General features: G+C 53.6%; 2 protein-coding genes and 1 pseudogene across 6 annotated transcripts in view; 1 reads left to right on the forward strand and 2 right to left on the reverse strand.

The window, feature by feature from the left end:
* Positions 1 to 1,194: 1,194 nt before the first annotated feature.
* Positions 1,195 to 4,206, reverse strand: LOC101339461 (alpha-globin transcription factor CP2-like; annotated as a pseudogene).
* Positions 2,313 to 26,460, reverse strand: part of NFX1 (nuclear transcription factor, X-box binding 1) — a 105,506-nt gene continuing 81,358 nt past the window's right edge. For 3 of the 5 annotated variants that reach the window (XR_012332235.1, XR_012332231.1, XR_012332232.1), the window contains 2 exons: positions 25,077 to 25,194; positions 2,313 to 14,057 (listed from right to left, as the gene is read on the reverse strand). The gene's annotated coding sequence lies outside the window, so the exon portion shown is untranslated. The remainder of the gene's footprint in view (positions 14,058 to 25,076; positions 25,195 to 26,460) is intronic. The other 2 variants (XR_012332233.1, XM_073805651.1) reach the window with 2 other exon arrangements.
* On the forward strand, positions 4,450 to 20,164 carry AQP7 (aquaporin 7). The gene is given in 9 exon segments (XM_033857988.2): positions 4,450 to 4,587; positions 5,738 to 5,788; positions 10,144 to 10,261; positions 16,097 to 16,220; positions 16,629 to 16,766; positions 16,976 to 17,094; positions 17,327 to 17,544; positions 17,898 to 18,106; positions 18,109 to 20,164. Coding segments are annotated over 8 exon segments (990 nt in total). The 5' UTR covers positions 4,450 to 4,587; positions 5,738 to 5,762; the 3' UTR covers positions 18,147 to 20,164.

The raw sequence follows: 26,460 nt of genomic DNA on the forward strand, positions 1-26,460 counted from the left end.
AATGCTGCAAAGGGGCTTCCCTGGTGGCGCAGTGGTTGAGAGTCTGCCTGCCGATGCAGGGGACACGGGTTCGTGCCCCGGTCCGGGAAGATCCCACATGCCACGGAGCGGCTAGGCCCGTGAGTCATGGCCGCTGGGCCTGTGCGTCCAGAGCCTGTGCTCTGCAACGGGAGAGGCCACAACAGTGAGAGGCCACGTACCGCAAACAAAAAAAAAAGAATGCTGCATGAGTAAAAGAACTTTCTATACCAAGAGAAGATGCAGAGAGGGGAAAGAGAAAGCAGAGGTTAGTCTAACTCATTAATAAATAGTTTGAGAAGGTCATTCAAGAACAGTGAATTTGGGGAGTTACAGATAATCCCTAGTTTTCACCACCTCAAATTCTGTGAATCTGGTAACTGATGATGCTTTGAAAGTGTCTATGTTTTCATTTTTTTGTAGGTCTTGATTTGTTCATCAATTTTTAGGTGTGGTTTGTCCCTTTTGGTGTTAATTCCTCAGTTCTCGCTCAGTGTTACATCCAATTCACCAGAAGAGCCACAGTAAGAAACGATGGCAAGCACAGAGGACTACAAGCGTGGCAGTCACTGATGGCAGTTAATAAGAGCCAGACGGCCTGGGTTTGCATTTCAGTGTCACTAGCTGCTAGCTTCCTGTTACTCAGCAAGCTCCTCGGCCACTCTCTGTCTCCATTTCCTCATCTTCAATTAGGGATCATTATTACCTACTTCATATAGGGCTATTAAGAGGATTTAAACAAGATAATCCACTTAAAGAATTTATCACACTGGGCTTCCCTGGTGGCGCAGTGGTTGAGAGTCCACCTGCTGATGCAGGGGACACGGGTTCATGCCCCGGTCTGGGAAGATCCCACATGCTGCGGAGCGGCTAGGCCCGTGAGCCGTGGCCGCTGAGCCTGCGCGTCCGGAGCCTGTGCTCCGCAACGGGAGAGGCCACAACAGTGAGAGGCCTGCGTACCACAAAAACAAAAACAAACAAACAAAAAAAAGAATTTATCACACTGCCTGACACAACTAAATGTGCAATAAATGTTACCTAAAATTACTATTAGTCATAGAATTACAGGGGAATCAAAAGAATTTTCTTCTTTCTCTGTATTTCTCTTTAATGAGGTTTTCAGAGGCAAAAAAGATTGAGGATCTAGTCTTATGAATATAGCTATTTGCTTTTATGTTAGAAAAAAAAATTACATGGCTCCATATCACAAAATTTAACATCTTTCCATTAAACATCACACAATCCTCATCATCGTTATGCCCTACACACACTCTAAGTGATGTGGAGTTTCTATTGATATTCAACAATAGGGTCCAGAAATTTTAAATAAGAAATAGTTGCAGAAATGCATGTTGGGCAGTAATCTGTGGGTGCCCTAAAAGCTTGGGCCAACACAGATGCCTGGGATTCTGCCTCCAAGGCCTGGACCCACCCACACACAGTCAGATGGGTCAGGTTCCTGCAGCCCTTCAAAGCTCCATTTGAGACCCCCTTCAAGAGGGGAGCTCCTAATAGGTGAAAGGAGCAGCAGCCACTGAGGATGGAATGCCCCACACCTACTTCAGTACAATATGATAGCAATCATTGGTTTCTTTCATTGTGTCCAGAATAAAACAGGCTTCTTCCTGAAAGCTCTGTATCATCTCATCACTAAAGAGCACATGGATTCCTGTGGGCCCCTGCTTGTGGACCTGGCTGATCTGGCAAGGGGAAATGCTGGAAAGCTGAGCCATTTTTTCTGTCGGTTCAACAGCTGTCAGTTCTTCTAGGTAGATGGCATGGTAAACGAAGAAAGTACCATTTGAGTCTCCATCCTCATGCTTCTGCTGCTGTTGCCGCTGCCCCCTCAGCCGCAAGGATTCCTGACAAACATAAATGGTTAGCCTTGGGCGACCATCTGGCCTTTTAATGCATTAAAAAGTCTGGTTCCATCTGCAGGGCCACAGATTTGAATCACATCATCTCTAGTTAGTTTCAATAAATCTGCCCCTGAGACGTTTGTAAAAAGCCTCGTGAATGTGGAAAAACGGTTTCCATGCAATCACTGCTGAGCCTCCTGAGGTGTGGTTGTTGGCAAGAGGTTATCTGTGACTGGAGGGGGCAGCTCTGGCTGGTGACTTGGTGAACCATTTCCTTCCCCAAGAGAAAGACTGCTATGGGAACTGCTGAAGCCAGGTGATGGGGAATTATTGACATACATGATCTCGGGCCGTGGAGAACACCCTGTGAGTATAGTTGTCTCATGGGAAGGTTGCTATTTCTCCTTCTCATGAGGCATTCGTTTCTCCATTTTCCCCTGTCTGTTTTTTGTTTTCTGTCTGCACCTTTGGGCTTGAAGACTTTGATCTGGCAGCTGGCTGAGTGTAAGTGCCCAGTATATTCCCCGTTCTCATTCTCCTTGAAGGTATCGGTTTGTACTCGAAATGGCACTCCCTTCTCTCCACCATGTTTCTGCATAGTGAACTCTGTGCTAATACAATGCACTTGAATAAACACAGATGTCCTCTTTGCAGGGTCCCACAGGAACTCCACTGTATTTAGTTGGTTTGGATTAGCCCTAGGATCGATTATACCCACAGACATTGGGATATCTACGTCAAGAATTCTATCTCCAGGTGGGTTCCAACTCCAGCCCTCCAGCTGCTGATGTTCAGTGTATTGGAGCCGTCTGTCATGGAACACGACACGGAATACACTCTTCACCAACTTGCCGTTAATTTCTGGTAGTTCTCCAAGTTTCCTGTTGTCTAGTATTCGGATTTCATAAGACTGGCCTTGATTGAGATGTGTCAGGGTTTCATCATGGAGTTTCACTGCTGGAGAGGTGGCAGCAAAAAGCACATATTGAAAAGGGAGGATTTTATTCTCATTATCTGGAGGCAAACTTGACTCTTCTTGCTTAAAAATGGGCAATGCTTGGACATCACCTGCACTCCCATGTCGCTTTCGCACCTTTTCTCCCGCCCCTTTCTGCGGGAACCACCTGCCGTTTATCTGTCTGTCCCAAGACACAGGCAGGAGGGTGTCTGCTCTACCTCTGGGTCCTCAGCGTACAGCCCAGTAAATGAGTCCAGGGCTGGATCCCTGACTCCAGCATGGATCCCATTTCCCTCCCTCACCAGCCTGATCCCAGCCCAATCCAGCTCTGCTCAAGTTCTGACCTCATCCAAGACCCCAGCTTCACTTTTGACTCTTACCTCGCCCTGGCCTCAACAGCACACAAAGGAAAGGAATAAAGGCAGGTGCCCCTCACTCCAGGGGTACATCTCTACCTCCCTGAAGAAGGACTCAGCGTCCTGAGCCCTCTTCGAGTCTGCAGAGGGGAATGAGGGCAAGTAGGGGTGGGAACCTGGGCAATGCAAGTTCCAGACCTGACCCGGTCTATTGGCACCCTCTAGAGGACAGTTCTATTACCAGAGCTGGCTTTGCAACTAGATCCTATACCACCTCTCCACAATGAGGGGCTACAGTCCTCAGAAGCTTCTGGACCCACTGCCCACCATCCACTACTCCACCTGGGGGGCCTCCTTACGTTCTGCAGACCAGCAACCCCACCCTTGTTTCTCAGCACTGGGTCACCTGCTCAAATCCCAAACTGGCTCATCTTTGGAGGCTCAGCCATTCCCTGGCTCCAGAAGTCCTCTCAGATGGCAGCTGGCGCCCTGGTTTGCTCCTGACCCCTCCTTGGTCACCCCACCTGCAGCCTTACATTCTGGTCCAGCTTGGCTCCTTCCCAGATGCCTTGCTTGCTGTTCCCAAGGGAGGCATCTTCTTGATGGTGGGGTCTAGGGTTCCCCTTCCCCCACTCAGACAGGGGCTCCCAGAGCACGAGGCCCAGGCTCTTTCTCCTCCCCACCAGACTAAGAACCTCCAGAGAACCAGGCCTGGCTTTCTACTTCCTCTCTTAGACTGAGGTTTTCCTGCAAATATGGCTTATGTCTCTTCCTTCCCCTCAGACTGGGAGGCCCCTGAGTCCTGGGCATGAGCCTCTCTTTCTTTCTTCGGGATGCGCGCTTCCTTAGGTCTGACCCAGGGTCTTCTCCCCAACCCTTCCACCTGGCTATTGATCTCCAGACTTTTCCACCTCCAATCCCCATTCTGTGCAGTTCTGCCCACAGCTGGGGCACTCAGGAGCCTCTGGAGCCTCCCCCAGCTCTGGGGCCCTGGGAGGGCTTCCTTCGGCTCTGGGCTGGACCTTTGGCTTGGAGCACAGGGCCTTCCTGTGGGACCGTGAGGCCCAGAGCGCCCACCCAAGCTGCACCTCTGACCTCACAAAGGCTGCCTCAGAACCTGGTCTCCATGGCGCTGCTGGCAGGAGAAGGGATGCTATTTTGGGCAGTGCGTCCGGACTTGGTGATGGGGCCAAACCCCTGCCCCACTGACCTCTTCCCTGGAACAGCAGAGTAGAGCAGTGCTCGGGCCACCCCGAGGAGGGCCGAGAGGCGGGCTCCAGCTTGGGGACGCAGGGACAGCGGAGCCTGAGACAGTCACGGAGGAACAAGTTCAAGACCTGCTGTGACTGAGAGGCCCCCAAGCCAGACGCTGGGAAGCATAAGGCACTTGGGCAGAGTGAGTCGGGCTCTAGGCAGGGCTGGGACAGGGGGCCTCCCCTGGGACCCAGGCCTGGGAGTGCCACTGCTGGGGACCACATGGGGAGGAGGTGACCGTGGGATTGTCTGGGGAAGGAACCCCAGCCGGGAGTTGAAGGCCTGGATATCTGCTCTGGTTTAGTCCTGAGTTGCTGCGTCATATGGGCGCATCACACTTCCTCTCTGGGCTTCAGTTTCCTTACCCGTAAATTGACTGCTGGGAGGCCCAGTGGTGCAGCAGAGACTGGGAGGTTGTGTGGGGCTGGGCTGCCAGCAGAGCCTGGGGGGTGGGAGTCGGGGGGCGAGTAGAGACTGGCGACAAGGGACCAAAGCAGAAGGGATGCAGATCAGAGTAATGGGTGGATTTCTGGCTTTGCTGGAGTGGTTCCTCCCTCTGGAGTCCCCTCCTGAGAGGCTGGGGCTAGAGGGTTTCTGCCATCAGGGCTAGGGATGTGAACTTAGGCAGCAGTTAGAGGGAAGCGGGCTAGAGAACAAGGGAGCATGCAGGATGGGGAAACTCCAGGGTTACCTTTGTGCTGTCATTTGTGAGGAAAATGGGGATTAAAAGGGGGGAATTTTCAGGAAAAGTGAGAGGGTAGATTTTGTTCTGAGGTGGGGGTTAGGACTAAATGAACTTTCAGGACCTCATCCTGCGTGTGTGTGTGTGTGTGTGTGTGTGTGTGTGAGTGTGTGTGTGTGCAAGGGGAGGCAGACAAGGCCCTGGAAAGTCACAGTGTAAGTCAGCAGCAAGAGAGCTTGAGGTTAGACTGAAGACAATAATACCCGCATATATGAGGGGTGGAGCTGCTGGGGGGAGGCTGTGGGCATCTCCACTGTCCAAAGCTGGGCTGCAGACTTGGGAAGGTCAGAAGGACCTCCGCAGGGCCTGGTCCGGGGACCACGAGTCCGGGGGCCATCAGGGGTGAGGGGGTGTGGCTTTAGTGCCACTCCCCATTGGCTGAAGACACCGACCCCTCCTTCTCCGTCCCTGCCAGCTCGGCTGGGTTGAGGGGTTGGCACTGGCAGCAGCTGTCCCTGTGGCTTCTTCCCTGGGGGAGCTGAGGTCTGATGAGAATGAGGGGCGAAGTTCTGAGCCCCCCAGCCCTAGTGACCTCTCTCTGGCTCCACAGCATCTAAAAATCTCAAAGACAGAATATGGCTCAGGCCGACAGGAAGAAGCGGTAAGCATCCCACCCATTCCCCTACCCCAGCCCTTCCGTCCTGCACCCAGCACACCCCCAGGGCCCTCCCTGCCCCTCTCTCAGCCTCTCCCTCATGGTAGCTGATGCTCCCAGACTCCTTCCTTCCCACCCCGTACCAGCCCATGGAGCCCAGAAGAAGGATCTCTCCCACCTGTGCCCATAGCCAAGCATGGGCTGGGCCCTGGGCTGAGGGGAGGCTCAGAAAGACCCAGATGAGGGTCAAGGAGTTGGGCAGTGGGTTCCAGCTGCCCCTGTGTAGGTTGTGCTCAATTGAACTGAACTCACCACCTCTCACCCGCTCGGGCTCAGGTCTCTTTGGGGTGAAATAAAAGCCAAAGTCCTTGCAATGGCCAAGGCCCTGCCTATCTAGTGCCCATTTCCTCTCTGACCTTCCCCCACCCCACTCTCCCCTCCTTTCCTTCAAACATGCTCAGAGTCCTTCAGTGGCCATCCCCCCTGCCTGAAACGTTCTTTCCGCAGTTCCCCACAGGGCTCGCTCCCTCCCCTCCTCCCTGTCTTTTTCGTTTTTAAAATAAATTTATTTATTTATTGGCTGCTTGGGTCTTCGTTGCTGCGCACAGGCTTTCTCTAGTTGCCGCCAGCGGGGCTGCTCTTCCTTGCGGTGCATGGGCTTCTCATTGCAGTGGCTTCTCTTGTTGCGGAGCATGGGCTCTAGGTGCATGGGCTTGAGTAGTTGCGGTGCACAGGCTCAGTAGTTGCGGCTCGTGAGCTCTAGAGCGCAGGCTCAGTAGTTGTGGTGCACGGGCTTAGTTGCCCCGCGGCATGTGGGATCTTCCCGGACCAGAGCTCAAACCCATGTCTCCTGCATTGGCAGGCGGATTCTTAACCACTGCGCCACCAGGGTAGTCCCCTCCTCCCTGTCTTTGCTCAAATGCCACCTTCTCAGTGAAGCTCACCCTGACTGCCCTACTCAGTCACTGCCCACCCCCTTTTCCTTGCTCTACCTTTTCCCGTAGGATGTACTACCTTCTACCACACAGATGACCTACCTAGGACATTTCATCTCTGCCTGTCAGCTCCACATGAGCATGGATGTTGGTCTGCTTGTGTGCTCTTGGATAGAGAGAATGAATGGGTCCCTTCTGTGCCAATGACATCGCTGTCTCTGCCCAGGACTCTCATAGGGCTTTAGACCCTTTTTCCAGAGACTCACTGGTCCTGCAGGCAGCTCAGTCCCAGCTGAAAACAGCCTTCTCCACTCCTCTCCCGCCACTTCCCATGGTCTCAGCTCAGTCAAGGATCCCCTTCTCCTCCGATGCTCAAGCCAGAAGTCAAGGCCTTGTCCTTGATATTCTGTCCCCCACTAACCACCTCATGTCCCTCACATCTAACCACCAATCTGCTAAAATATGTAAGATATCCTCACTCCCACATCCCTACGCCCTCACAGCCACTTTAGGCCACCACTTGCCCATTCTTCAAGTCTCTTCAGGCCTTGCCTCCCACCCGGGGGCTTCTTGCTCTGATGGTGTTATCCATCTCCTCCACTGGATGAAGCCATCCAAGGGCAGAGACTGGATTTTTACTTTTCCCCCTTGTGCCTGACTTATAAGTAGCTGCTCAACAAACATGTGTTAAATGGATAAATATTGGTTAGCCGGTTAAATGGTTGGCTTGAGGTTAGTTGGATAGTTTGCAGCTGGTTGGTTGATTAGATAATTAAATGAGCTGGTCAATAGGAGAATCAGTTGGTTAAGTTGCTAGGTTGATGAGTCAAAGGGTTGGTTGGTGGGTTGTTAGATATTTAGTTCCTTGGTTAGCACATATTACTTAGGTAATTACCTCATTGGCTGTTAGTTTCTTGGTTTGTAGGCTAGTTTTCTTAGATGCCCTTTATCATTCTATACCCTTCCTTGAGCTCTCTCATCTATGCCAATGGGTCAGACGACCATCTATGACATGGTGACGTCCAAATGGGTATCTCTAAACGAGACCACATGACCGGCAGCCTCCTTACTGGTCACCACCACTTAGCTGTCTAGTGAGCTCCTCAAACTCGCCACACCCAGAAGGGAACCCCTCATTCTCCAGCCTAAGCCTGCAGCTTCTCTCATGTGCCTCACACAGGCCATCGTGCTGCTCTAGCCAGAGCCTGGGGTCATCCCTGACACTTCCTTCTCCATTCTCCTCTCCAATAAGACACCAAGTCTGTCGGTTTGACTGTCTTCCTCTCACCACCGCCACTGCACCTTCCTGGCTCAGGCTGCCATCACCTCTCAGCCTGTCCGATTGCTCACCACGCCTCTACTCATGCTCCCTTATTCCTGCCTCCAAAGAGGAGACAGTGCTTCCGCTTAAATCCGTCACCCCACGGCCCTCTGGGGCGAGGTCAGACTGCCTAACGTGGGCCATGAGGGCATCTGCCCCTCTCTGCCCATCTCGTACCACTCTCCGTTCTCTCTCTGCAGTCCATCCTTATAGAATTCCTCTATACATCACACACTGTCATAGCTGCAAGCCTTTGTCCAAGCATTAGCCCAGAACCTTCCCCCAGCCTCCTTTGATGCTCCTTCATCTGGCCGGTCTTGTATTCTCGACCTAAATTTCCTCTGGGAGAGCCTCCTACTCCCTCCTCTGGGTCAGCTGCTTCCTCCCTGCAACCCCATAGTGCCCACTCTTCACTGTGGCAACACTCTTTACAATTTTAAGTAACTGCTTAGTTAATTGTTCATCTTCCTAAGAGTGGGGATCATGCCAATGTTCTTTACTGCAGTCACTGAACACAGCAGGCATGGTAGGCATTCAATAAATCTTTGGTTCACTGGCTCCTTGGTGGTTGTCACTTACTGCGTCCTGCCTGCTTTGTGGTGAGGAGGAAGGGGCCAGGGTTCCAGAGCTCTCTTGGTGTCTGTGACTTCCTGCTTTCTCTACTGCTCCTCTGCCTCTGTGGTACCTTCCCAGGACTGTTCTTGAATTCCTGCTGTCTCAGGCTCTTCTTCAGGGCTGAGGAGGCATAGGGGCAAGACGACCCTTATATGATGCTGCATGGGAGCTGCAGCTGGATGGGAGCCAGTGGGCCAACCATTCAGGCAACTCTACATCCCCCTCCATGTGCTCAGTCCTGGGTTTGTTTCCCTGAAGTAAGGAGACAGCAAGGACTAGGGTGGGTGAGGAATGAACATGGGGTCTCAGCCAGGAAAGTGGGAGGGGTTCTATCCATGCCTGGTTTACATTTCTCACTCCCTTACTCTCTGCTGCTGTGAGGCTGGGGAAAGTCAGCAAGCTGAGGCAGGGCGTGGGTGATGTTGCTGACCCCAGCGGGGCGAGGAAGGTGAGGGTCACTCAGCGTGGGAGGCGGGGGAGGGTCACCAGTCTGAACAAGCACTAAGGCTGCACTTAGAGGCATCTGCACCCCACCTCCTCCTTAGCCTCCGGACACCGTCTCCTTCCTCACACTCAAGTCCTGTTCCCCCACCACCAACAGAAGATAGAGCCTCTAACTCACTTTTTCATCCGTCTATCCATCCAATCATGCACTTACTAAACAAACGTTTATCAAGCCTCCACCATGTGTCAGGCACTGTGGGAAGCGCTGGGGATCTAGTGGAGAGTAACAGATGAATTCTCAGTTTTCGTTCATTCGACAGTGTATATTGCACACCTACTATGTGCCCGGCACTGTGCTAGACAATGAGGATACACCAGGGAGTAAGACACAGTCCCTCCTTTCCTCTGTCCCTCCCGTTCATTCGTTCATTCATTCACTCCCTCACAAGCATTCATTTGTGTTGACCTTGCTTCAGAGCCTGGTATATTCTGCCGTCCCCGTCATCTCTGGCAGAACCTGGGGCATGCTTCAGGCCTCAGTGCTGTTTCTAGAGCCCAGGAGCAGACTTTGCCACAACTTGTGCTGTTTGCAGAGCCTCACTGCTGCCAGCTCCTGCCTGCTGCCTTACCTGTGTCCCCAGAGCTCTGGCCCCAGCAGACAGGCAGACAGACAGACAACTGAGCTCCACTCTCGTGCCTGCTCTCTCCCATCTGCTTCTCCCCTGAGGCTCTTTGGCAGCACAGATGGCGCTCACTGGCTTCCCAGCTGCCCCCTCTGCAAACTGGCCTCATTAGTGCTCGCTTCTCAGTGGTCCAGTCCCCCATCAGGAGGAAGAAGGGGCATGATCTGGATACCCCCAGTCCCTCTCCACATCCCTGGGACTCTCACATGCCTCTGACCCCAGCAGTACCAGCTGCCCTGGGCAAGAGGAGGTGTGTGGAGAGGCCACTGGGTTACCCATTAACTCAGCCATGAGTTGAAAACCCGATGGACTGTAAGCGCGCCTGATCTCATTTCTGCCCATGGGCTCGGGCTGCTGCTTCAGGTCCACCTGCATGTCCAAGATGGTCACACCGTCTGCAGTAAGAAGGATGCAAACAGTACTGCAGAAGGAGATGGTGCGCGAGTTCCTGGCCGAGTTCCTGAGCACGTTTGTCATGATGGTGAGTGGGTGGGTGGCACAGGGTGAGCAGGCTCTGAGGAAGGGGCCTCAGGAAGCTAGGGCTCAGTAAGGGCAATCCATGACCCCCTCCCCACCGCTGGGCCCTGAGTCACACCGTCCATTTCCCGGCCTCTGAGCTAGGAGCCTGAGGGAGAAGCATAGGAAAATAAGGAGAGCTCTGTCTTTCTCACCAAGCCTTTTTGGGAGAGAAAGGGCTCATGGTACGTGGGAGCAGAATGAAATCCTGGGCTGCTTGGGGATGGGTGGGTCAGGGGGCATGCCTGGAAGTGAGGAGAAGGGAAACAAAGAGCAAAGAGATTGGAGAGGACATTGAGGCTTTGAGAATTAATCCTGAGGGCAATGGGGAGACATCGAAGGTTCTCAAGCAGGGGAATTATATGGCCAGATTTGGATCTTAAAAGGAAATTCCGGGCGCAGTGTGGAGCCTAAGCCGAATGGGCAAAGCTGGAGGGAGGGGAACCGAAGAGGCTGTGGCAATGACCTAGGATAGAGGTAGAGAGGGTGTGGAGAAGAAAGCACACATCTGCGAGAGTTATGGAAGAGGGAACCTGCGAGCAACAGATGTGGGGTAAATGCTTAGGGGCCCGTTCTGCGGAGCCTGCGGCCCAGCGCAGGGTGAGGCATGAGGTCAGTTTTAATGGGACCAGGTGAGGTGCCAGGGAGAAATCTCGGGGGCAGTTGGATATAGAGGTCTGGAACTCTAGAGAGTGGCTTGGGCTGGAAGTAAAGAGTTAGACTACATCAGAATATGAATTGTGGTTATAAAAATTGTCCAGTGAGAATGTACAGACAGAGAAAAAAACGGAGTTGAGGACAGAGCCTGAAGAATGAAGAGGAGCACACAAAGGGGCCTGAGAAGGAGTGACCGGAGGGGTGAGGGGAGAAGTGGGGGGGGGACCAGGTTACAGAAGTGGCGGGGTCCACAAGGAGGGAGTGGTCAGCAGCGTGGGAGGCTGCAGACAGGCCAGAGAAGTGAGCGCTGACGCCTTCTTGTAGAGTATGGCAACCTGGAGGTCCTGGGGCACATGGGTGAGGGCTTTTTTAGGGGATCATGGGACAGAAACCATAGGCAAGTGGGATGTGGGTTTTCTTGGAAATTCCCTGTCCGTCCACCTGCGTCGGCCCTGCCACTTATCCCATCCAGCCTCTGCCCTTAAGCTGTGGCCATGCTTGTTTGCACCTTACGAAGGCCCAGGTCCATGAGAAGAAGAGCTAGCCTCTGGGAAGGGAAGTGAAGGTGTCGGGAGTGTCCCAGAGGCGGCAGGGGGCTGGGGGTTGGGGGGAGAGGACGAGTGTGGTTGTGTGTTCGTGTGTGTGTGTGCGTTGAGTCACGGTGTAGGAGGCAGTGGGATCCACAGAGCCCTGGAGACTCTGGACACCGAGGTTCTTATACTGATCATCCTGCCAGTGAGTCACCAGCTGGCCTTGGACAGGTCTCTCTGTGGCTCAGAGCCTGTCTTCTCAGACGTTATTAAGTGTGTTGGATCGGGCCTCCATGGGCTTTGGAGCTGGGTTTGAATTCCGGCTCTGCTATCTTCTAGCTCTGTGATCTTACATAAGCATCTTAACTGTTCAGAATTTTACTAATATCGAGCCGGCCAACTTTGTGAAGAAGGTTAAGAGATCGACACCCAGCGCACATAGGACATATGTGTTGGTTGCTTGTCAAACTAACAAGTGCTCTCAGCTGCTCTCCCCTCCCTGCCACTCGCTGTCTCCCCCTTCTCCATTACCTGCCCTCCTGAGCTGTGACACCAGCATCTGGATCCGCTCTTGCCTTAATCCAGGGCAAAGTAACTCATTTATGACAAGACATTCCAGCCCCGTGAGGGCTGTTAAACCTTGGAACTGTGGAGGCGGGAGGGTGCCTCCTCAGAGAGCTCTTAGGGAAAGCAAGCACTGACCACATGCATTCATGCCTGCCCACTGCCCACGTTTGCGTTTTTCTTCCTTTTATTGAGATTATTATAGAGCACCTACTGCATACCAGGCACTATAATGCCAAGCCCTTATGTGCAGCATCTTCCCAAATCCTCACAACAGCCCTGTAAGGGAGGTACTATTATCCCCATTTCACAGGTGGGGAGACTGAGGCTCCGTGAGACAAAGTCACTTGCCCAAGGTCACATTTTAAGTTAAGATGAAATCCAGTCCAGTCTAATATCCCTGTCTTGACCCTTCAACGCTATGCTCTGTCCCTTAGCTTAGCTGTAGATTTCTGACTGTCCCCCAGCTGAGGTAAGGCCCTCACTTTGGGTAGTTCAAGACCACTCTCCAGGCCTCTGTTTCCCTTGGGAGCAGAAACATTTGCCATTCAGTTGCTGTGAGGATCGAAGGGAAGTTACCCTTGTAAAAGAACTTTGTGAGGTTCATGCTCACAGAGGACATCGTATTGTTGTTATTTTTAGGTGTCGGGCCTGTGTGCCAAGAAGTGGTGGCTTTTTCAGTTGATAGGAAGCTCAGTGAGTCATCAGCACAAAGCTTTCGCCAGAAAAGCTACAGTGACCTTGGGTCCCATTTACTGCCGACAAGATAAGGGAAGCAGACTGTTCCACTCAGTTCCACTCTGTAACCTCCGGGGCTGTTGTCTTCCGGGCTGGGCCCGTGGCTATTGGAGGGACCTGGACAGGCTGGGCCACGTTCACTGATCAGAGAAGGTGGGCGCTGGGCTATCAGGGCCCTGGAAAACCAGCTGTAGTTGTGAGTAGTAGGGCAGGGGTTGCAAACTCGTGCTGTGGGGGGCCAGAGAGAGTCACCTGAGGGTGGCGGAGATGGTGGCTAATGGCAGAGTGCTGACCTATGCGAAGACATGGCTGCCACCACTCCAGCCGACTGTTGCCATGCCATGTAGAATGCGGGCCACTGTTGCAGACCTTCTGATTTTGCAAGAGAAGCTGGAACTTCTGTGCTTGTGTCAAGACCAGGCTACCCAAACAAAACGTGGGCTGGACGGCTTAGGTCCAGGGGTTGCCAGTTGGCAACCTTGACACAGGAGATCACGTGGGGTTTATTCACTCATTCATTATTTTTAGTAAATGGTTTTGAGCTCCTACTTGGAAATGGGGACCCTTGGTCTTCAGACCCTCCATGCCTGCTCCAGCCCCTGCACCTCCTGACCCCCCAAGCCTGCCAGCCTGGCCTGGCCTTGCTCCCCACCCCCAGCGCTACTCAGACACTTTGCTCCTCCTTTCCTCTCTCCTTTATCTTCAGCCCCTCCCTCTCTCAACCTTAACACACTCAGGTCTCTCGACCTAAAACAACACAACACAGAACATCCCTTCATTTATCACACTCGCTCTCCCTCCCTCCTCAGGTAGGTTCTCAAAGGCATGTCTACCGTGGTCCTTTCAACTGTTCACCACCTACCCCCCCTCACGCTTTCTGGGACCTGGCTTCATCAGACCCCATGGCCTGATGACACAGTGCTCACCACGCTACTCATGACCACTGGATGGTCACACCCAAAGGGATGTTTTCCAGGCCTTCTCACTCTTGACCCAGAGTCTGCACATGACCGTGTGGGCCACACCCTTCTTGGGAACTCTGCTTCTCCCTGGGGTCCAGGGCACATTCTCTTTGTTCTTCCATTTCAACTGCTGCTCCAGCTGGGGTTTCTAACGTCCACCCCTGAGGGCTGACGTTTGGTCCTAGGTTCAGCCCTCAGCTGCCCACTCACCCTGCGCCCTCTCCCGGGTGTCTTCATCCAGCCCGACGGCTTCAACTGCAGCCCTTGTGTCCACAGTTCTTCAGGTTTTCTTTTTTCAAAAACTCTAGAACTGTTCAAAGGAAATACAATATGAGCTACATATGTAATCTAAAATTTTCTAGTAGCCACATTAAAAAGGTAAAAAGTGACAGGTGAAATTAATTTTAATAGTTACTCTATTTAACCCACATACCCAGAATGTTACCAGTTCAACATGTAATCAATATACAATTATGAATAAGATCTTCTACATTTTCCTTTTCCTACTAAGCCTTTGAAATCTGGTGTGTGCCTTACACATACAGTAGATCTCAATTTGGACTAGCAGCATTTCAAGTACATAATAGCCACATGTGGCTCATGGCCATCATATTGGATGACACGGGTCTAGACTCTGATTTCCAGCAGTTTGGACATCTAGAGGTCCCTCAAAGACAACATATCCAAAACACATAGACTTTTCAGAGGAGGTGCCGTCTGAATGTGGTCTTTTTTTTTTTTCTTTAAATAATTAACATTTTGGGCTGCATTGGGTCTTAGTTGCGGTGCGCGGGCTTCTCTCTAGTTGTGGCGCAGGGGCTCCAGAGCGTGTGGGCTCTGTAGTTTCTGGTGTGCAGGCTCTCTAGTTGAGGCACGTGGGAGAATGTAAGCTGAGTTGATTGTGTGTGGGGGAGGAGGGAGAGGACATCCAAGTTTCTGGCTTGGCCAACTGGGATGGGGGAACATGGGATGAAGATCACATTTTCTGAGAGATGGTGAGCTTTCAAAATAGAGCTGGAGACGCTTGTGAAGCACCCCGGAGACTTCCAGTGGGTATCTGGAAATAGGGATCTGGCTCTCAGGTAGAGGTTTTGGGAATTAGTGCATCAGGCATATCTGAAGCTCTAGCCCTGGTAAGAAAACGCAGGAGTGACTGGGGTGAGATATGAAAAGGGCCAGGGATAGAACCCTGGGATCATCTGTATTTTATGAGGCAGATGAAGGAAGAAGAATGTGGGAAGGAACTGTGGACCGGGGGAGGCTACAGAGGGAAAAGGAAAACCAGGAGAGGGAGATGTCATGGAAGCCAAAGAGGAGGCACTTTCCAGAAGCACAGTGTGGTTAAGGGGGTGAAAGTCAGCACAAGTGAGACGATGCCTGAAGGGACCTTTGGGCAATCTGGAGGCTGGAGTCCTCGGACAGAGCACAGATGTCGGTGACAGTTGGAAGCAGAAGCCGGGCTGAGGAGGGAGGGCAAGGGAAGGGATAAAGGAGCCAGCCAGCAGGTCCTTCCTGGAGCCTGACTGACATGGGAGGGGCCGTCCAGGAGTCCACCGGTGGACAGGGAGACCGGGCTGAGGAGGGAGGCTTCACTTTCAGGAAGGAAGAGACCCGAGCGTGTGGCAGCCACTCAAGGGGAGTGTGGAGGATACAGGCCAGGGGAAGGTCTCTGAAGAAGGAGAGAGAGGTGGGAGCAAGGGCCAGAGCTGAAGGGAAGGTGGATATAGGGGCAGGTGGGTGTTGTTGAGTGAGGGCCTCCTTTTAGGTCTCTAACATCCCTGTGAAGGGGGTCAGTGGGCCGTGTCACCTGCTGAGATCTGGTGCTGGGGGATGGGCAAGAAGTTCAGGAGTGATGCCCGAGGGCAATGGGAATGAGGCTGGCTCCAGGGCTGAGTGTGTGGGGCTCTTGATGGTTGGAGGTTCCTGGCAGAGTCCAGATGTGAGGCTTGGAGATTCCTTGAAGAAACTCCCTTCAGGCTAGGCTGAAATGTGAGAAGCTCTGAGGGGTCGAATCCACACCAGCCCTGCCCTCCTGGAAGCCCTGCCTCCTCCAGGCCCTTCAGGTGCACCTGGAATCTAGGGACCTGGACATGCCCGTGAGAGCCCCTCACTCCACCGCCCCGCCCCGGCTCCTTGCACAGCCCTCACCCAGCTCTCACTGGTCATGTCTGAGCAGCCTTGGCAGGGCCAAGGGGGAGAGGTCACGAGGAGGGAAGTCTCTGGAGGAGGGGGGGAGGGCAGAGGGTCTCCAAGGGCAATGCCAGGGAGGCGTAGCGTGGGAGGGGCCGAGCGCCACTCTGAGGTTGGGGCTCCTGGGCGGGCAGCTCCCTCAGAGGCCCTCTCCCACAGGTGTTTGGTCTCGGCTCCGTGGCCCACATGGTTCTAGGAGACAAGATGGGGAGCTTCCTCGGTGTCAACTTGGGTTTTGGCTTCGGAGTCACCATGGGAGTGCACATGGCAGGGAACATCTCCGGTGAGTGGGCTGGGCCCCACCTGACAGGCAAGGCCAGGTGTCCCCTGCGGGCTCCTGCTGCCCCCTTCCGGCTGTCCCCTTCTCCAAGTCAGCCAGCACCTTGCCCTCACGGGCAGCTTGGAGGGAGAACACCCTGAGCCCTTTTCCTCTGCCCAGACGCTTCCCGAGCCCCCTTGACCCCTTGTTTTTACTAGCTGGGTCAACTTAGGCAAGCGATTGAACCTCTCCATCCCTCACTTTCCGTAATGGTTAAATGGAGATGGTGGTGCCTGCCTCGCCGGGTCCTTTTGAGGACTGAGTGAGTACGCTCCACGAACGCTAGCCGTTATTATTGTTGCTGTCGTTGCTCTCAGTATTACTGATTCTTGTTGTTTGTTTCTACGCCGACACACTTGACCCTCCCTGCAGGGGCCCATATGAACGCAGCCTTGACCTTCACCAACTGTGCACTAGGCCGCATGTCCTGGAAGAAGTTTCCCGTGTATGTTCTGGGTCAGTTCCTGGGTTCCTTCCTGGCTGCTGCCACCATCTACTGCCTCTTCTACAGTGAGTGTCCCGCCCTGGGTTGTCCATCTCTGGCCTCAGCCTCCTCCCCTGAAATATGGGCTGATCCAACCGAGTGTCCTAGCCTGTGAAAATGTCTGGGAGAGAAAAGTCTTGGAGGTACTCCCTGCCCTCCATCCTACAGCCTCATCTCTGAGACTGCAGTGGGGTTTGGCTGCGGGCAGGTCTATACTCAATCTGTGTTTCCACAGCCGCCATCATCGACTACTCGGGGGGAAGTCTGACAGTGACTGGTCCCACAGCCACTGCTAACATTTTTGCCACCTACCTTCCTGACCACATGACCTTGTGGAGGGGCTTCCTGGATGAGGTCAGTGGTCCAGGGTGGGTGCCCCTCCTCAAGCCCTCCCCCACTCAGGAGGGGGCCAGCATTGAGCCCCTCATGGTGAAGAGGACAAGAACTCTGGATGGGGACTTGTCCTTGTGCCAGGACATGTTTCTGCTAGCGGGTTTGGGCTGGGGGCACTGCTGAGGCCCTATGGCTTGGCTAGGGGTCCCAGGTGGCTGCCACGGTGTCGGCTGCCACGGTGTCTGCTCCCCAGGTGTTAGTGACAGGGATGCTTCAGCTGTGTCTCTTAGCCATCACGGACAAGGGGAACAACCCAGCACTGGAAGGGACACAGGCCTTGGTGATTGGCATCCTTGTTGTCATCATTGGAGTATCCATGGGCATGAACACAGGATATGCCATCAACCCCTCCCGGGACCTGCCTCCACGCTTCTTCACCTTCATTGCTGGCTGGGGCACACAGGTCTTCAGGTACTGCCTTGTCCAGACCATTGCTGTGAGTCTTCTGTAGGCTCCCTATATGTGGAGGGGTGGAGTAGCCCGGGAGCATCCTGCAGAGCTCCCAGTGGCCTGGGGAGGCAAGAGCGGGTCCTGACTTTCCTCCAGACCCTGCTCCTGGACTGAAGGTCAACCCTGCCCCAGACCCGCCTCTGTCCTTGAATCAGGCTGAAGCTGACCGGTGCCCCAGGCTCAGGGGCAACTCCCGGGCTAGGGTGGGGTTTCTCCTCTACTCTCAGGCCCTACTCTCTGTCTCGGCCTGAGGTAGATGCAGGTGCCATGCTGGGCATCGGCCCCCTAAGCAGGCCTCTGCCTCTTGCCTGCAGCACCAAGGACTGGTGGTGGGTGCCAGTGGTGGCCCCACCCCTAGGTGCCTACTTAGGTGCCATCATCTACTTGATCTTCATTGGCTCCAGCATCCAACAGAAGCCCCAGATACTGGAGACTCCCTCGACGTATGAAGACCACGGAACACCTGTGTTGCCCAAGACCACATCTCACACACCCGTGACCTCTTCCCTCACCCCTGTCTCTGTGTCCCCGACAACAGACCTTCAGTCCTGTCCCACCCTTAATTGACTCCATCTGCCTAGAACACCTCTAAGTAAGACTGTTTTTGACCCCATCCCCATCCCAATAAAGAAAGCCTTGTCCCACAGTGGCACCCCCGGTTCCTGGGTGCCTCCTGTGGTTGGGCTTCCCTCCTGGATTCTTCCAGGAGCTCCAGGGTTATGCCATAACCCAAGGCTGAGCATAGAGCTGAGAGGCCTCCGACTCCTTCTGGCTCTGGGAGCTGGGTCGCGCCTGGGGAAGGAAGTGGAAGGGACAACCTGTGGCCTCGGTAAGAACAGGATCAGATCACAGAACACCGGACACAGAACAGTGGACTTTCAGGCACAGGGTAGAAGGGGATAGCTTGGGGGAAGGGACACCAGCTAGCAGGTGGGGGTCAGTTCTGGATATACCTTGAGTGCCCTGGGATAGGACTCTGCACTCTCCCTCAGTTCTGGCCAGTTCTCGGACCAGGCAAGTCACGTCCCAAGTGTGTAGGTCAGAGTTCTCAACCTTGTTTTCATTATCGCCCCCTCAGGAGCCTTTTAGACATTTTTTCCTTAATCACACAGTATTTTAAATACCACAGATACACTGTATATCTGTTTATGTACTGTACACATACCTTTGCTTTATACAAAAAAAAGTAAGATTTAAAAAATCTCTCCCTTCCAAGGATCCATTTTTTTCTCCCATGGGAGCAAAGTCTCCCCCACCCTTGAAAACGCCTGATGAAGACTGAAAGGAGGTAAGAGACTGGGCTCCTCTTCCTTCTTCCTGAGGCCAGAGCTCTCCCACAGGAAGGAGCTCCAGAGTTGGAAAGGAAGATGCGGAGAGGAAAATCCTTCCAAAGGGCACAGGAAATGGTCTCGTGGGGTGCAGGGGGACAGGTGCAGAGGTTGGGTGGCGGTGGGGCAGCCAGAGTCCACTGACCCTGGGGCCCGGTGGAATCCTCTGTGTTCTGGGACTCAGAAGGCAGCATCACCCATGGCTCCTGTCACTGCTCGTGCATTTAGCCTTCCAACAATCATGGAGTTACTCCTGGGTGCAGGCCCTGGGGATGAGGCTGGGTCTCTGCCTTTGAGGGGGGCAGCACCTACTGGGGACAGGCAATCATAAGGAAGGAGCTAAGTGGTGCAGAGGGGGCTCGTAGGCCAGCCTCAGGAGGAGACAGAGCAGAATGGGGGCTGGGGGGTGTCCTTCCTGGGGCTGGTTGCCACACTTTAAGGTAGGAGGAGACAGTGGGCAGAGGAGGCTGAGCTTTCTTCTGGAAGTGTGGGCATGGCGAGACGAGGTTTAGAAAACCCACCTGAGCTGCAGTGTGCAGGATGCTGGAAAACAGGGAGACTGGGGCCTGCAAGGGAGTGTGGTGTGAGGCTGCTCCAGAGGAGTGGCAGGGCAGCTAACAGGTCAGCGCTGGTGGGCGGAGAGGAGAGAAGGGATTCACCTAATACCGAGGAGGTAAAACCTGCAGAATCTGGGCTTGGACTGGAGGAAGGAGTGGGTGAGGAAGAGGCGGGGGCCAGGGCTCACTTCCAGTTTCTGGCTTGGGCCCGGGTGTTGGAGATGTCCCCACTGAGCGTGGGGTGTGGGAGAGGAAATGGTTTGAAGAGGAAGATGATAAATTATATCGTGGACACATTGACTTTGAGGTGCCTATCAGACTTGGGCAAGAGGTGTGTAGGCTTGGGCTTCCCTGGTGGCTCAGTGGTTGAGAGTCCGCCTGCTGACGCAGGGGACACGGGTTCGTGCCCCGGTCCGGGAAGATCCCACATGCCGCGGAGCGGCTGGGCCCGTGAGCCATGGCCGCTGAGCCTGCGCGTCCAGAGCCTGTGCTCCGCAACGGGAGAGGCCACAACAGTGAGAGGCCTGCGTACCGCAAAAAAACAAACAAACAAAAAAAAACAAGGTGTGTAGTCTTGGGCAAGTTACTCAGCCTCTCTGGGCCTCGGTTTTCTCATTTGTAAAATGGGTCTAATAATATTACCTGCCATTTGTGTTGATGTGAATATTCAATGAAATAAAATATGTACAATGCTGAGGATAGTGGTTGGCACAGAGTAAGTGCTCAATAAACCATTATGCCTTTTGTGTGGTCTGGAGCTCAGAAGAGAGTTGAAGCAGAGATTGGGGAAACTGTGGTTGTGTGGATACAGCTGGGGCCGAGGAAGGGTGAAAGAAGGGTCAGTGAGCAGGGTCCTGGGAGCACAGCCAAGAGGCAGCTGTGAGGTGGAGTGGGCCTCTCAAGAGGTTTGGTTGACGAGGGGCACAAGCTGGGTGGTCAGGGGACACTGGAAACATCCCAGATGTCCATCAACAGAGGAACAGATACATTGCAGTCTAGTCACATATAGTGGAATACGATACATCAGTGAAAACTAAGCCACAACAGCTACCTGCAACAACACGGGGAAAGTTTGGAGGCATAAAGAGCGAGGGAGTACGACACCTTATACCATTAAAAAACAAGCAAAAAAACGGGACTTCCCTGGTGGCGCAGTGGATAAGATTCCGCACTCCCAATGCAGGGGGCCTGGGTTTGATCCCTGTTCAGGGAACTAGATCCCACATGCTTGCTGCAACTAAGGAGCTGGTGAGCTGCATCTACGGAGCCCGCCTGCTGCAACTAAGACCTGGCACAACCAAACAAATAGTAAAAAAAAAAAAAAAAAAAAAACCAACCAAAAAGGAATATATTCTTTGGGTGCATGTATGTGATAAAACTACTTAAAAAAAAAAAGAAGGGATGCTTCCTCCATGGAGACAGAGATGGCTGATAAGATGGGGAGGAGCATGGGCGCAAGCTATTAATAATTTCCTAGTTCTGGAGTTGGGGTAAATTTTTCGGTTTATTATGTGATTGTGCTTATAACATACAACTGTGATATATATTCATTCGTAGGTATCATGTATTCTAAAAGATGAAGAAGAAATAGGAATAGCATGAAAACAGGTGGTGGGAAGAGTGACAGGTACGGGACCCACTGAGATTAGGGGGCTGGGGGTGCAGGGAGGAAGGAGAGACTTGAGTGTGTCTGACATCCCACGGTGGGAGGAGCTGAGCCAGGGAACCAGGGCTGGGAGTGGCTAGGGAGGGGCCCACAGCTGGAAATGCCAGCCAGCTGCCTCCCTCCGTGACCTTGGATGGGTCTCTTCCCCTCTCAGCCTCAGTGACCCTGTGAACACAGGGTGGGTGGCCACTCTCATTCCTGGTGTTCCAGAGCAGTGTGACCCTAAGGCCTCAGTCACAGATGAGGGTTCTGGTTCCTACCCTCCTCTGCCCCACTGACCATTTCAGGCTTCTGGCATCCTCATGTTCCCGGGAGGTGGCTTTGGAGGCAGGCCAGCCAGGGGGAGTCTGTCCAGAACCCCTCCTACTGTGCACTGCTCTGCTACAGATCTATACTAGGCCCATTGCCCATAACCTCCTGCAGATGCTGATACCAGTGTCAGGCTCAGATGAACTCTGACCCTGGTCACAGAGCACTTCTGTGCACAGGGCACACACCCCTTTTGTTCTCTTGGCAGACTTAGGTTGACAGCCTACAAACGTGCCAGACACCGTTCCAGAGCCGAGGATGTAGGCACAATTAAGATGGAAAATGTCCTTGTTCTCACGGAGCTGACATTCTGTGCAAAACATGTGGTGTGTTTGTGATACACACTAAGCAGGAAAAGCGGGAAACGAGGATAGGAATTGTGTGTAGGAGTGAAGACTGGAGGGCTGAGGAGGTAAATGAGTAAAGAACTGAAGGGGGTGAGGCAGTGAGCCATGTGGACATATGGGGGATGAGCATGCCAGACTGAGGGAATAGCCAGTGCAAGGAATCTGAGGTTTGAGCATGGAAGGACCATTGCTGGAATGGAAAGAGTGGGGGAGTGGAAGAAGACAAGGCCAGAGGAGTGTGTGTGTGTGGGGTAGGGTGAACCCAGACCAACCCTGTGGAGAGGTGAGGCCAAGGCTTGGGGCAGAGGTAAGGGAGGTCTCTGGAGGAGAGAGGGAGGTACCACTGCAGGAGGGAAGGAAAGAAGGGAGGGAGGGAGGGAGGGAGGGAGGGAGGAGGTGGGGCAGGTGTCATGGCGCCTAACGGGTCCCTGATCTGAGTTCTGCTCACACACACAGTCCCTCCTGTAACCACTCCCTGGCTGGACTCAGGAGGGACATTTGTGCAGCTCAGGAGGCCAGGCTGGGATGTGAGCTATAGGAGCTCTGGCTCCTCTCCCACTCTCCTAGTCCCAGACCAGCATGGACTGGCTGTGTGACCCAGACAGGACCCTTCCCTTCTCTGGGCCTCAGTTTCCCTGTCTGTACAATGAGGCTTGGATCTGTTGGTGTCTGGGGAGCCTCTCAGCTCTGACTTCTTCCAGCACTTCGAAGCCTCATGTCATGATCCCATTACTGTCCCTTGCCCCTATGCCAGGTGAGGCCATGTTTGAGATGGGGACAGGGATGGGACAAGAATGACCCCCCAGGCCCAGGCCAAGCCCCTCCAGGGCTTTGCCGATGAAGGTTGGGTCCTCAGCTCAGTGGTCCTGGCCTTGGGAAGAGCCCCTAACTCCCTGTCCAGCCTGCTGCTCCCCCACTCAGGGCCTCCGAGGGATAGACACACACAGGCAGCACCTCGGTCTGGCTGGTCTCATTGTCCCTCCTTCAGATGAGGTCTTGCAGCCCCAGAAGAGGTGGGAGAAGCCATCTCGGGCTGGACCTTGGTGTTGGCACCCTCAGAGGGAGAAGGCTGTGGCCAGTTAGAGCCATGCAGCCTGAGCTTGGCTCTGCACCCACCCCTGTGCTTAACCCAGAGTGGGAACAGGTGTGACCCCACCCTCCCATGTGCTGCAGGGCTCATAACCGTGGCACCTAAGAGCACAATGAGGCCACCCGGCCCAGATCCAAATACCTGCTCTGCCACTCACTAGCTGTATGACCTTAGGCAGGACAGGAGAATAATAGCTCCCACCCCCCAGGGCTGCTGGGATGATGAAATGAGTTATGCCTGGCACATGGGGAGGGTGCGTGCTGTTATCACTCTACACCGTCTCGTGGTCCTCATGTCACCACGCCCACCTGACACCCAAGGAATCTGGGAGCTGGGGAGGCTGGCTCAGTAAGGGGTACAGAGGAGGGATTCCAGTCCTTTGTTGATATGATCTCTGCCGGGTTTTGTTTGGTCTTTAAATTGTGAAATATATTCTGTAAATGTATGTATAAAACATACAGGTACAGTTAAAATAACAGTAAAACATTAAAAAACAAAAACAAAATCTCTAAATAAACAAAAAAGCCCAAACACTTAAGTGCTCCCTACCTAGCTCTGACAGGTTAATTGAACCTCTCTGGACCTCAGTTTCCTCATCTGCAAAATGGCGGTCACATGGCCCAGAGAAATGAGGTGCTTCAGGTTTCAGTTTTGCCATCAGCATTCCACTATGATGGAACAAGTTTACCAGAGTTCACGGTCTCCCCTTGGGTCTGTGTTCAGGAGCCAAGGTGGTGGGGGGAGGTGCTGGAGGGTGTGTGCAGGGGATGCTCTGGGCTCAGTTGGGGGACTGAGTGAGTGATGGAGCTCAGAGGCTGAGAGATGAGACACATGGTTCAGAGCTAGGTACACCCAGGCACACAGATAAGGTCATAAGTCTGGGGCTGAGCCTTTGAGTCCTCCAGGGACCCAACAAAACCCTTGTTGGCTGATAAAGAGGATTCCTCAGATGAGGGTTCCAACAGGCCCCTGGAACAGCCCTGCCAGGGCCAGCAAGAATGTGTTCCTGCCCTCACTGCCCCGCCACATTCCTCCATCTATGCCCTGGCCTCTGGCCCCAGGTCAGGGGACATTAGACCGAAGATAAATTCCTAACGGAGGCCCAGTGCCAGGGCAGGGGAGACTGGATGGGGGAGACTGGTTGGAGACACAGGAGACAGTCTAGAGGTTGGATGTGCTGAATTAGAGGGACTTGTGGGACATCGTGGGAAAGGCAAGGGCCTGGGATAGAGAAAGCGCTTTGAAGCCCAGGGTGGTAGCTGAAGGCTTGCAGTTGGATGAGGTGCCCAGGGAGAAACGATGGAGACCTGGGGAGCACCCACGTTTTAGAGACGGCTAAAGAGGAGGAAGCAGCCAAGGCCCATGATCTCCCCGGGCCCCGGGAGCCCGAACACTCTGGGGCCTTAACTGACCTGTGCCTTGGGGCTGGTTCCTTCCCTCAGGTGGTTCAGACGGTCAGGGCAAGTGAGGGAAGCTCATGCCCTCCTGGGCAATGTGGAAAAAAGCCCTAGAGACCCTCACTCCACAGCACTTCCCCGTATCACTGAGTCCTGCAGCTTCAGGCCCCAGCTCTGGCTCTGGCAATTTCTGATTCCTGCCCTGTCCTCAGATCCCTGCCCTCTGGATGACAGAGTGCCCAGGGCAAAATCCTTGGACCTCTTCTCTTTCACCCTCCCTCCCAAAATGGCCAGCCTGCTGGAAGGCTGGTGAAATCACCACCCTTTAAATACCATTATATGCCAACAGCTCCCCAAATGAGATCTCCAGCTCAATCCTGTCTCCAGGCTTCAGACTCCCACAGACAACCGCCTACTGGACAGATTCTCATCCTGCAAGCCTGCTCCTCCCACACCCTCTCCTATCCCAGTAAATGGCAAATTCAATCTTCCCCTTGCTCAGGCCCAAAACCTTGAAGTCATTTCTGCTCCTCTCACACTCCACATCCCAGCTGCCAGCAAATCCTATAGGTGTTATCTGCAAATTCTATCTAGAATCCAACCACCTCTCAGCATTACAGCAGTGGTCTTCTGACTGCTCTCCCAGCCTCTCCGCTTGCTCTGACTCAGCCCTACAGTCTAATCTCAATACAGCAGCTGGGATGATCCTTTCCAAAATTGAGCCAGATCTTATCATTCACTCCTCCGCCCGAAGCCTTCCAATGACCTCAAGGCCCCTGCTACTCTCTCCTTTATTCACCTTTTGGCCTGGTGGCTTTGCTGTTCCTTGAAGGTGCATGGCATGTTTCTACCACTGAGCCTTCGCCACGGCTGCTCCCTCTGCCTGGGATGTTTATCCTCCTGTGCCTATACTGTGTCTATCAATAAGAAGAGAAAAAACAGTATGAAAAAAAGAGATGAAAAGGTGATAAGCTTAAAAGATATTGGTTATAAACTCATCTAAAAAGTTTTAAAGAGTGCTCCCCTGAGGCAAAGTGTAAGTACTTCCCTCGCCCCATTCCCAGGCTCCTGGTTTGGGGATACACACTGCCCCCTCGTGGCCACTGTAGGAAAAGGTCTCATCTTCTGGGGGTATTCTCTACATTGGGACATGGTATAAGCTTCCCTCCCACTTGTCCTGACCTGCTGGGCCACGCAGTCTTAGCGACTCCAGGATGAGCTGTGTGAGCTCCCACTGCTCTGCCCGTGGAGTGGGGAGGACACAGGTTTTGGGGTCAGACCTGGTAGGAATTTCAGATCCCCAATTCACTGAGTGGTCTTGGGCAAGTGATCTAACTTCTCCAACCTTCAGTTTCCTCATTGGGAAAATAAGGATACATACTTTATGGGGCTTTGAGGAGTAAAAGAGATGAGCACAGTGCTTGGTGTATCAAAAGTGCTCAAAAGCTATTAGAAGCTATTCTTCTATTAGAAATTCTTGGGAAAGTGTGGGTAGGTGAAGACCCCTGACTCCCTCACCCATGTGGCAGGCTTGGGGTAGGTGAGGGGCGGGCGGGGGGTAAGGGGGCAGGTGACTGAACGTCCCAGCCCTTGCCAGAGCAGCTTCACGACTGCTCTGTTCCTTCCCTCCCTACGCCCTGAGAGACAGTCCTGGGACAGGATCCAGAGGCTTGACCATGCTGAGATGCCACATGACACTGGGAGACCCTCCCTACCCACTACCCTCCCAAAGGCTCGGGGCAGGAGGCAGGAACTATCACCCAGCTGACAGGTGGGAAAATCAATGCCCGGACACTGGAAGCAAACTGCTCAGGCACAGAGCAAGCTGAGGCAGCCAATCGGGGGTCCCAGCAGTTCAGCCGGGTTCTCTGCAGCAGGGTCTCCCAAGAGGCTGTGTGCATGAAACCTGGGGCTGAGGGCAGCCTAAGCCACTGGGAAGGACTCCAAGGGAACCGTGTGGGGAAGACAGCTCCCCCTTTCCTGAGGACGCAGCCCCTCCTGGCCTAGGTTGGGAAACCCAAGGCCTGGATTCCAATTCAGGCCTGACACACAGCCCTTAGAGCCCTGTCCATTCTGGCTGGGCCTTTCTAGACTGGGGTTGGTCTGGCTTAGAGAATGCCCTGGGGAATCTGTGAGCTCTCAAAGGCCACGGGAGATGGTATGGGACACCTGTGCTGAGGCCA

Source organism: Tursiops truncatus, chromosome 6 (assembly GCF_011762595.2).
Source record: "Tursiops truncatus isolate mTurTru1 chromosome 6, mTurTru1.mat.Y, whole genome shotgun sequence".
In the NCBI taxonomy this organism is placed as follows: Eukaryota; Metazoa; Chordata; class Mammalia; order Artiodactyla; family Delphinidae; genus Tursiops; species Tursiops truncatus.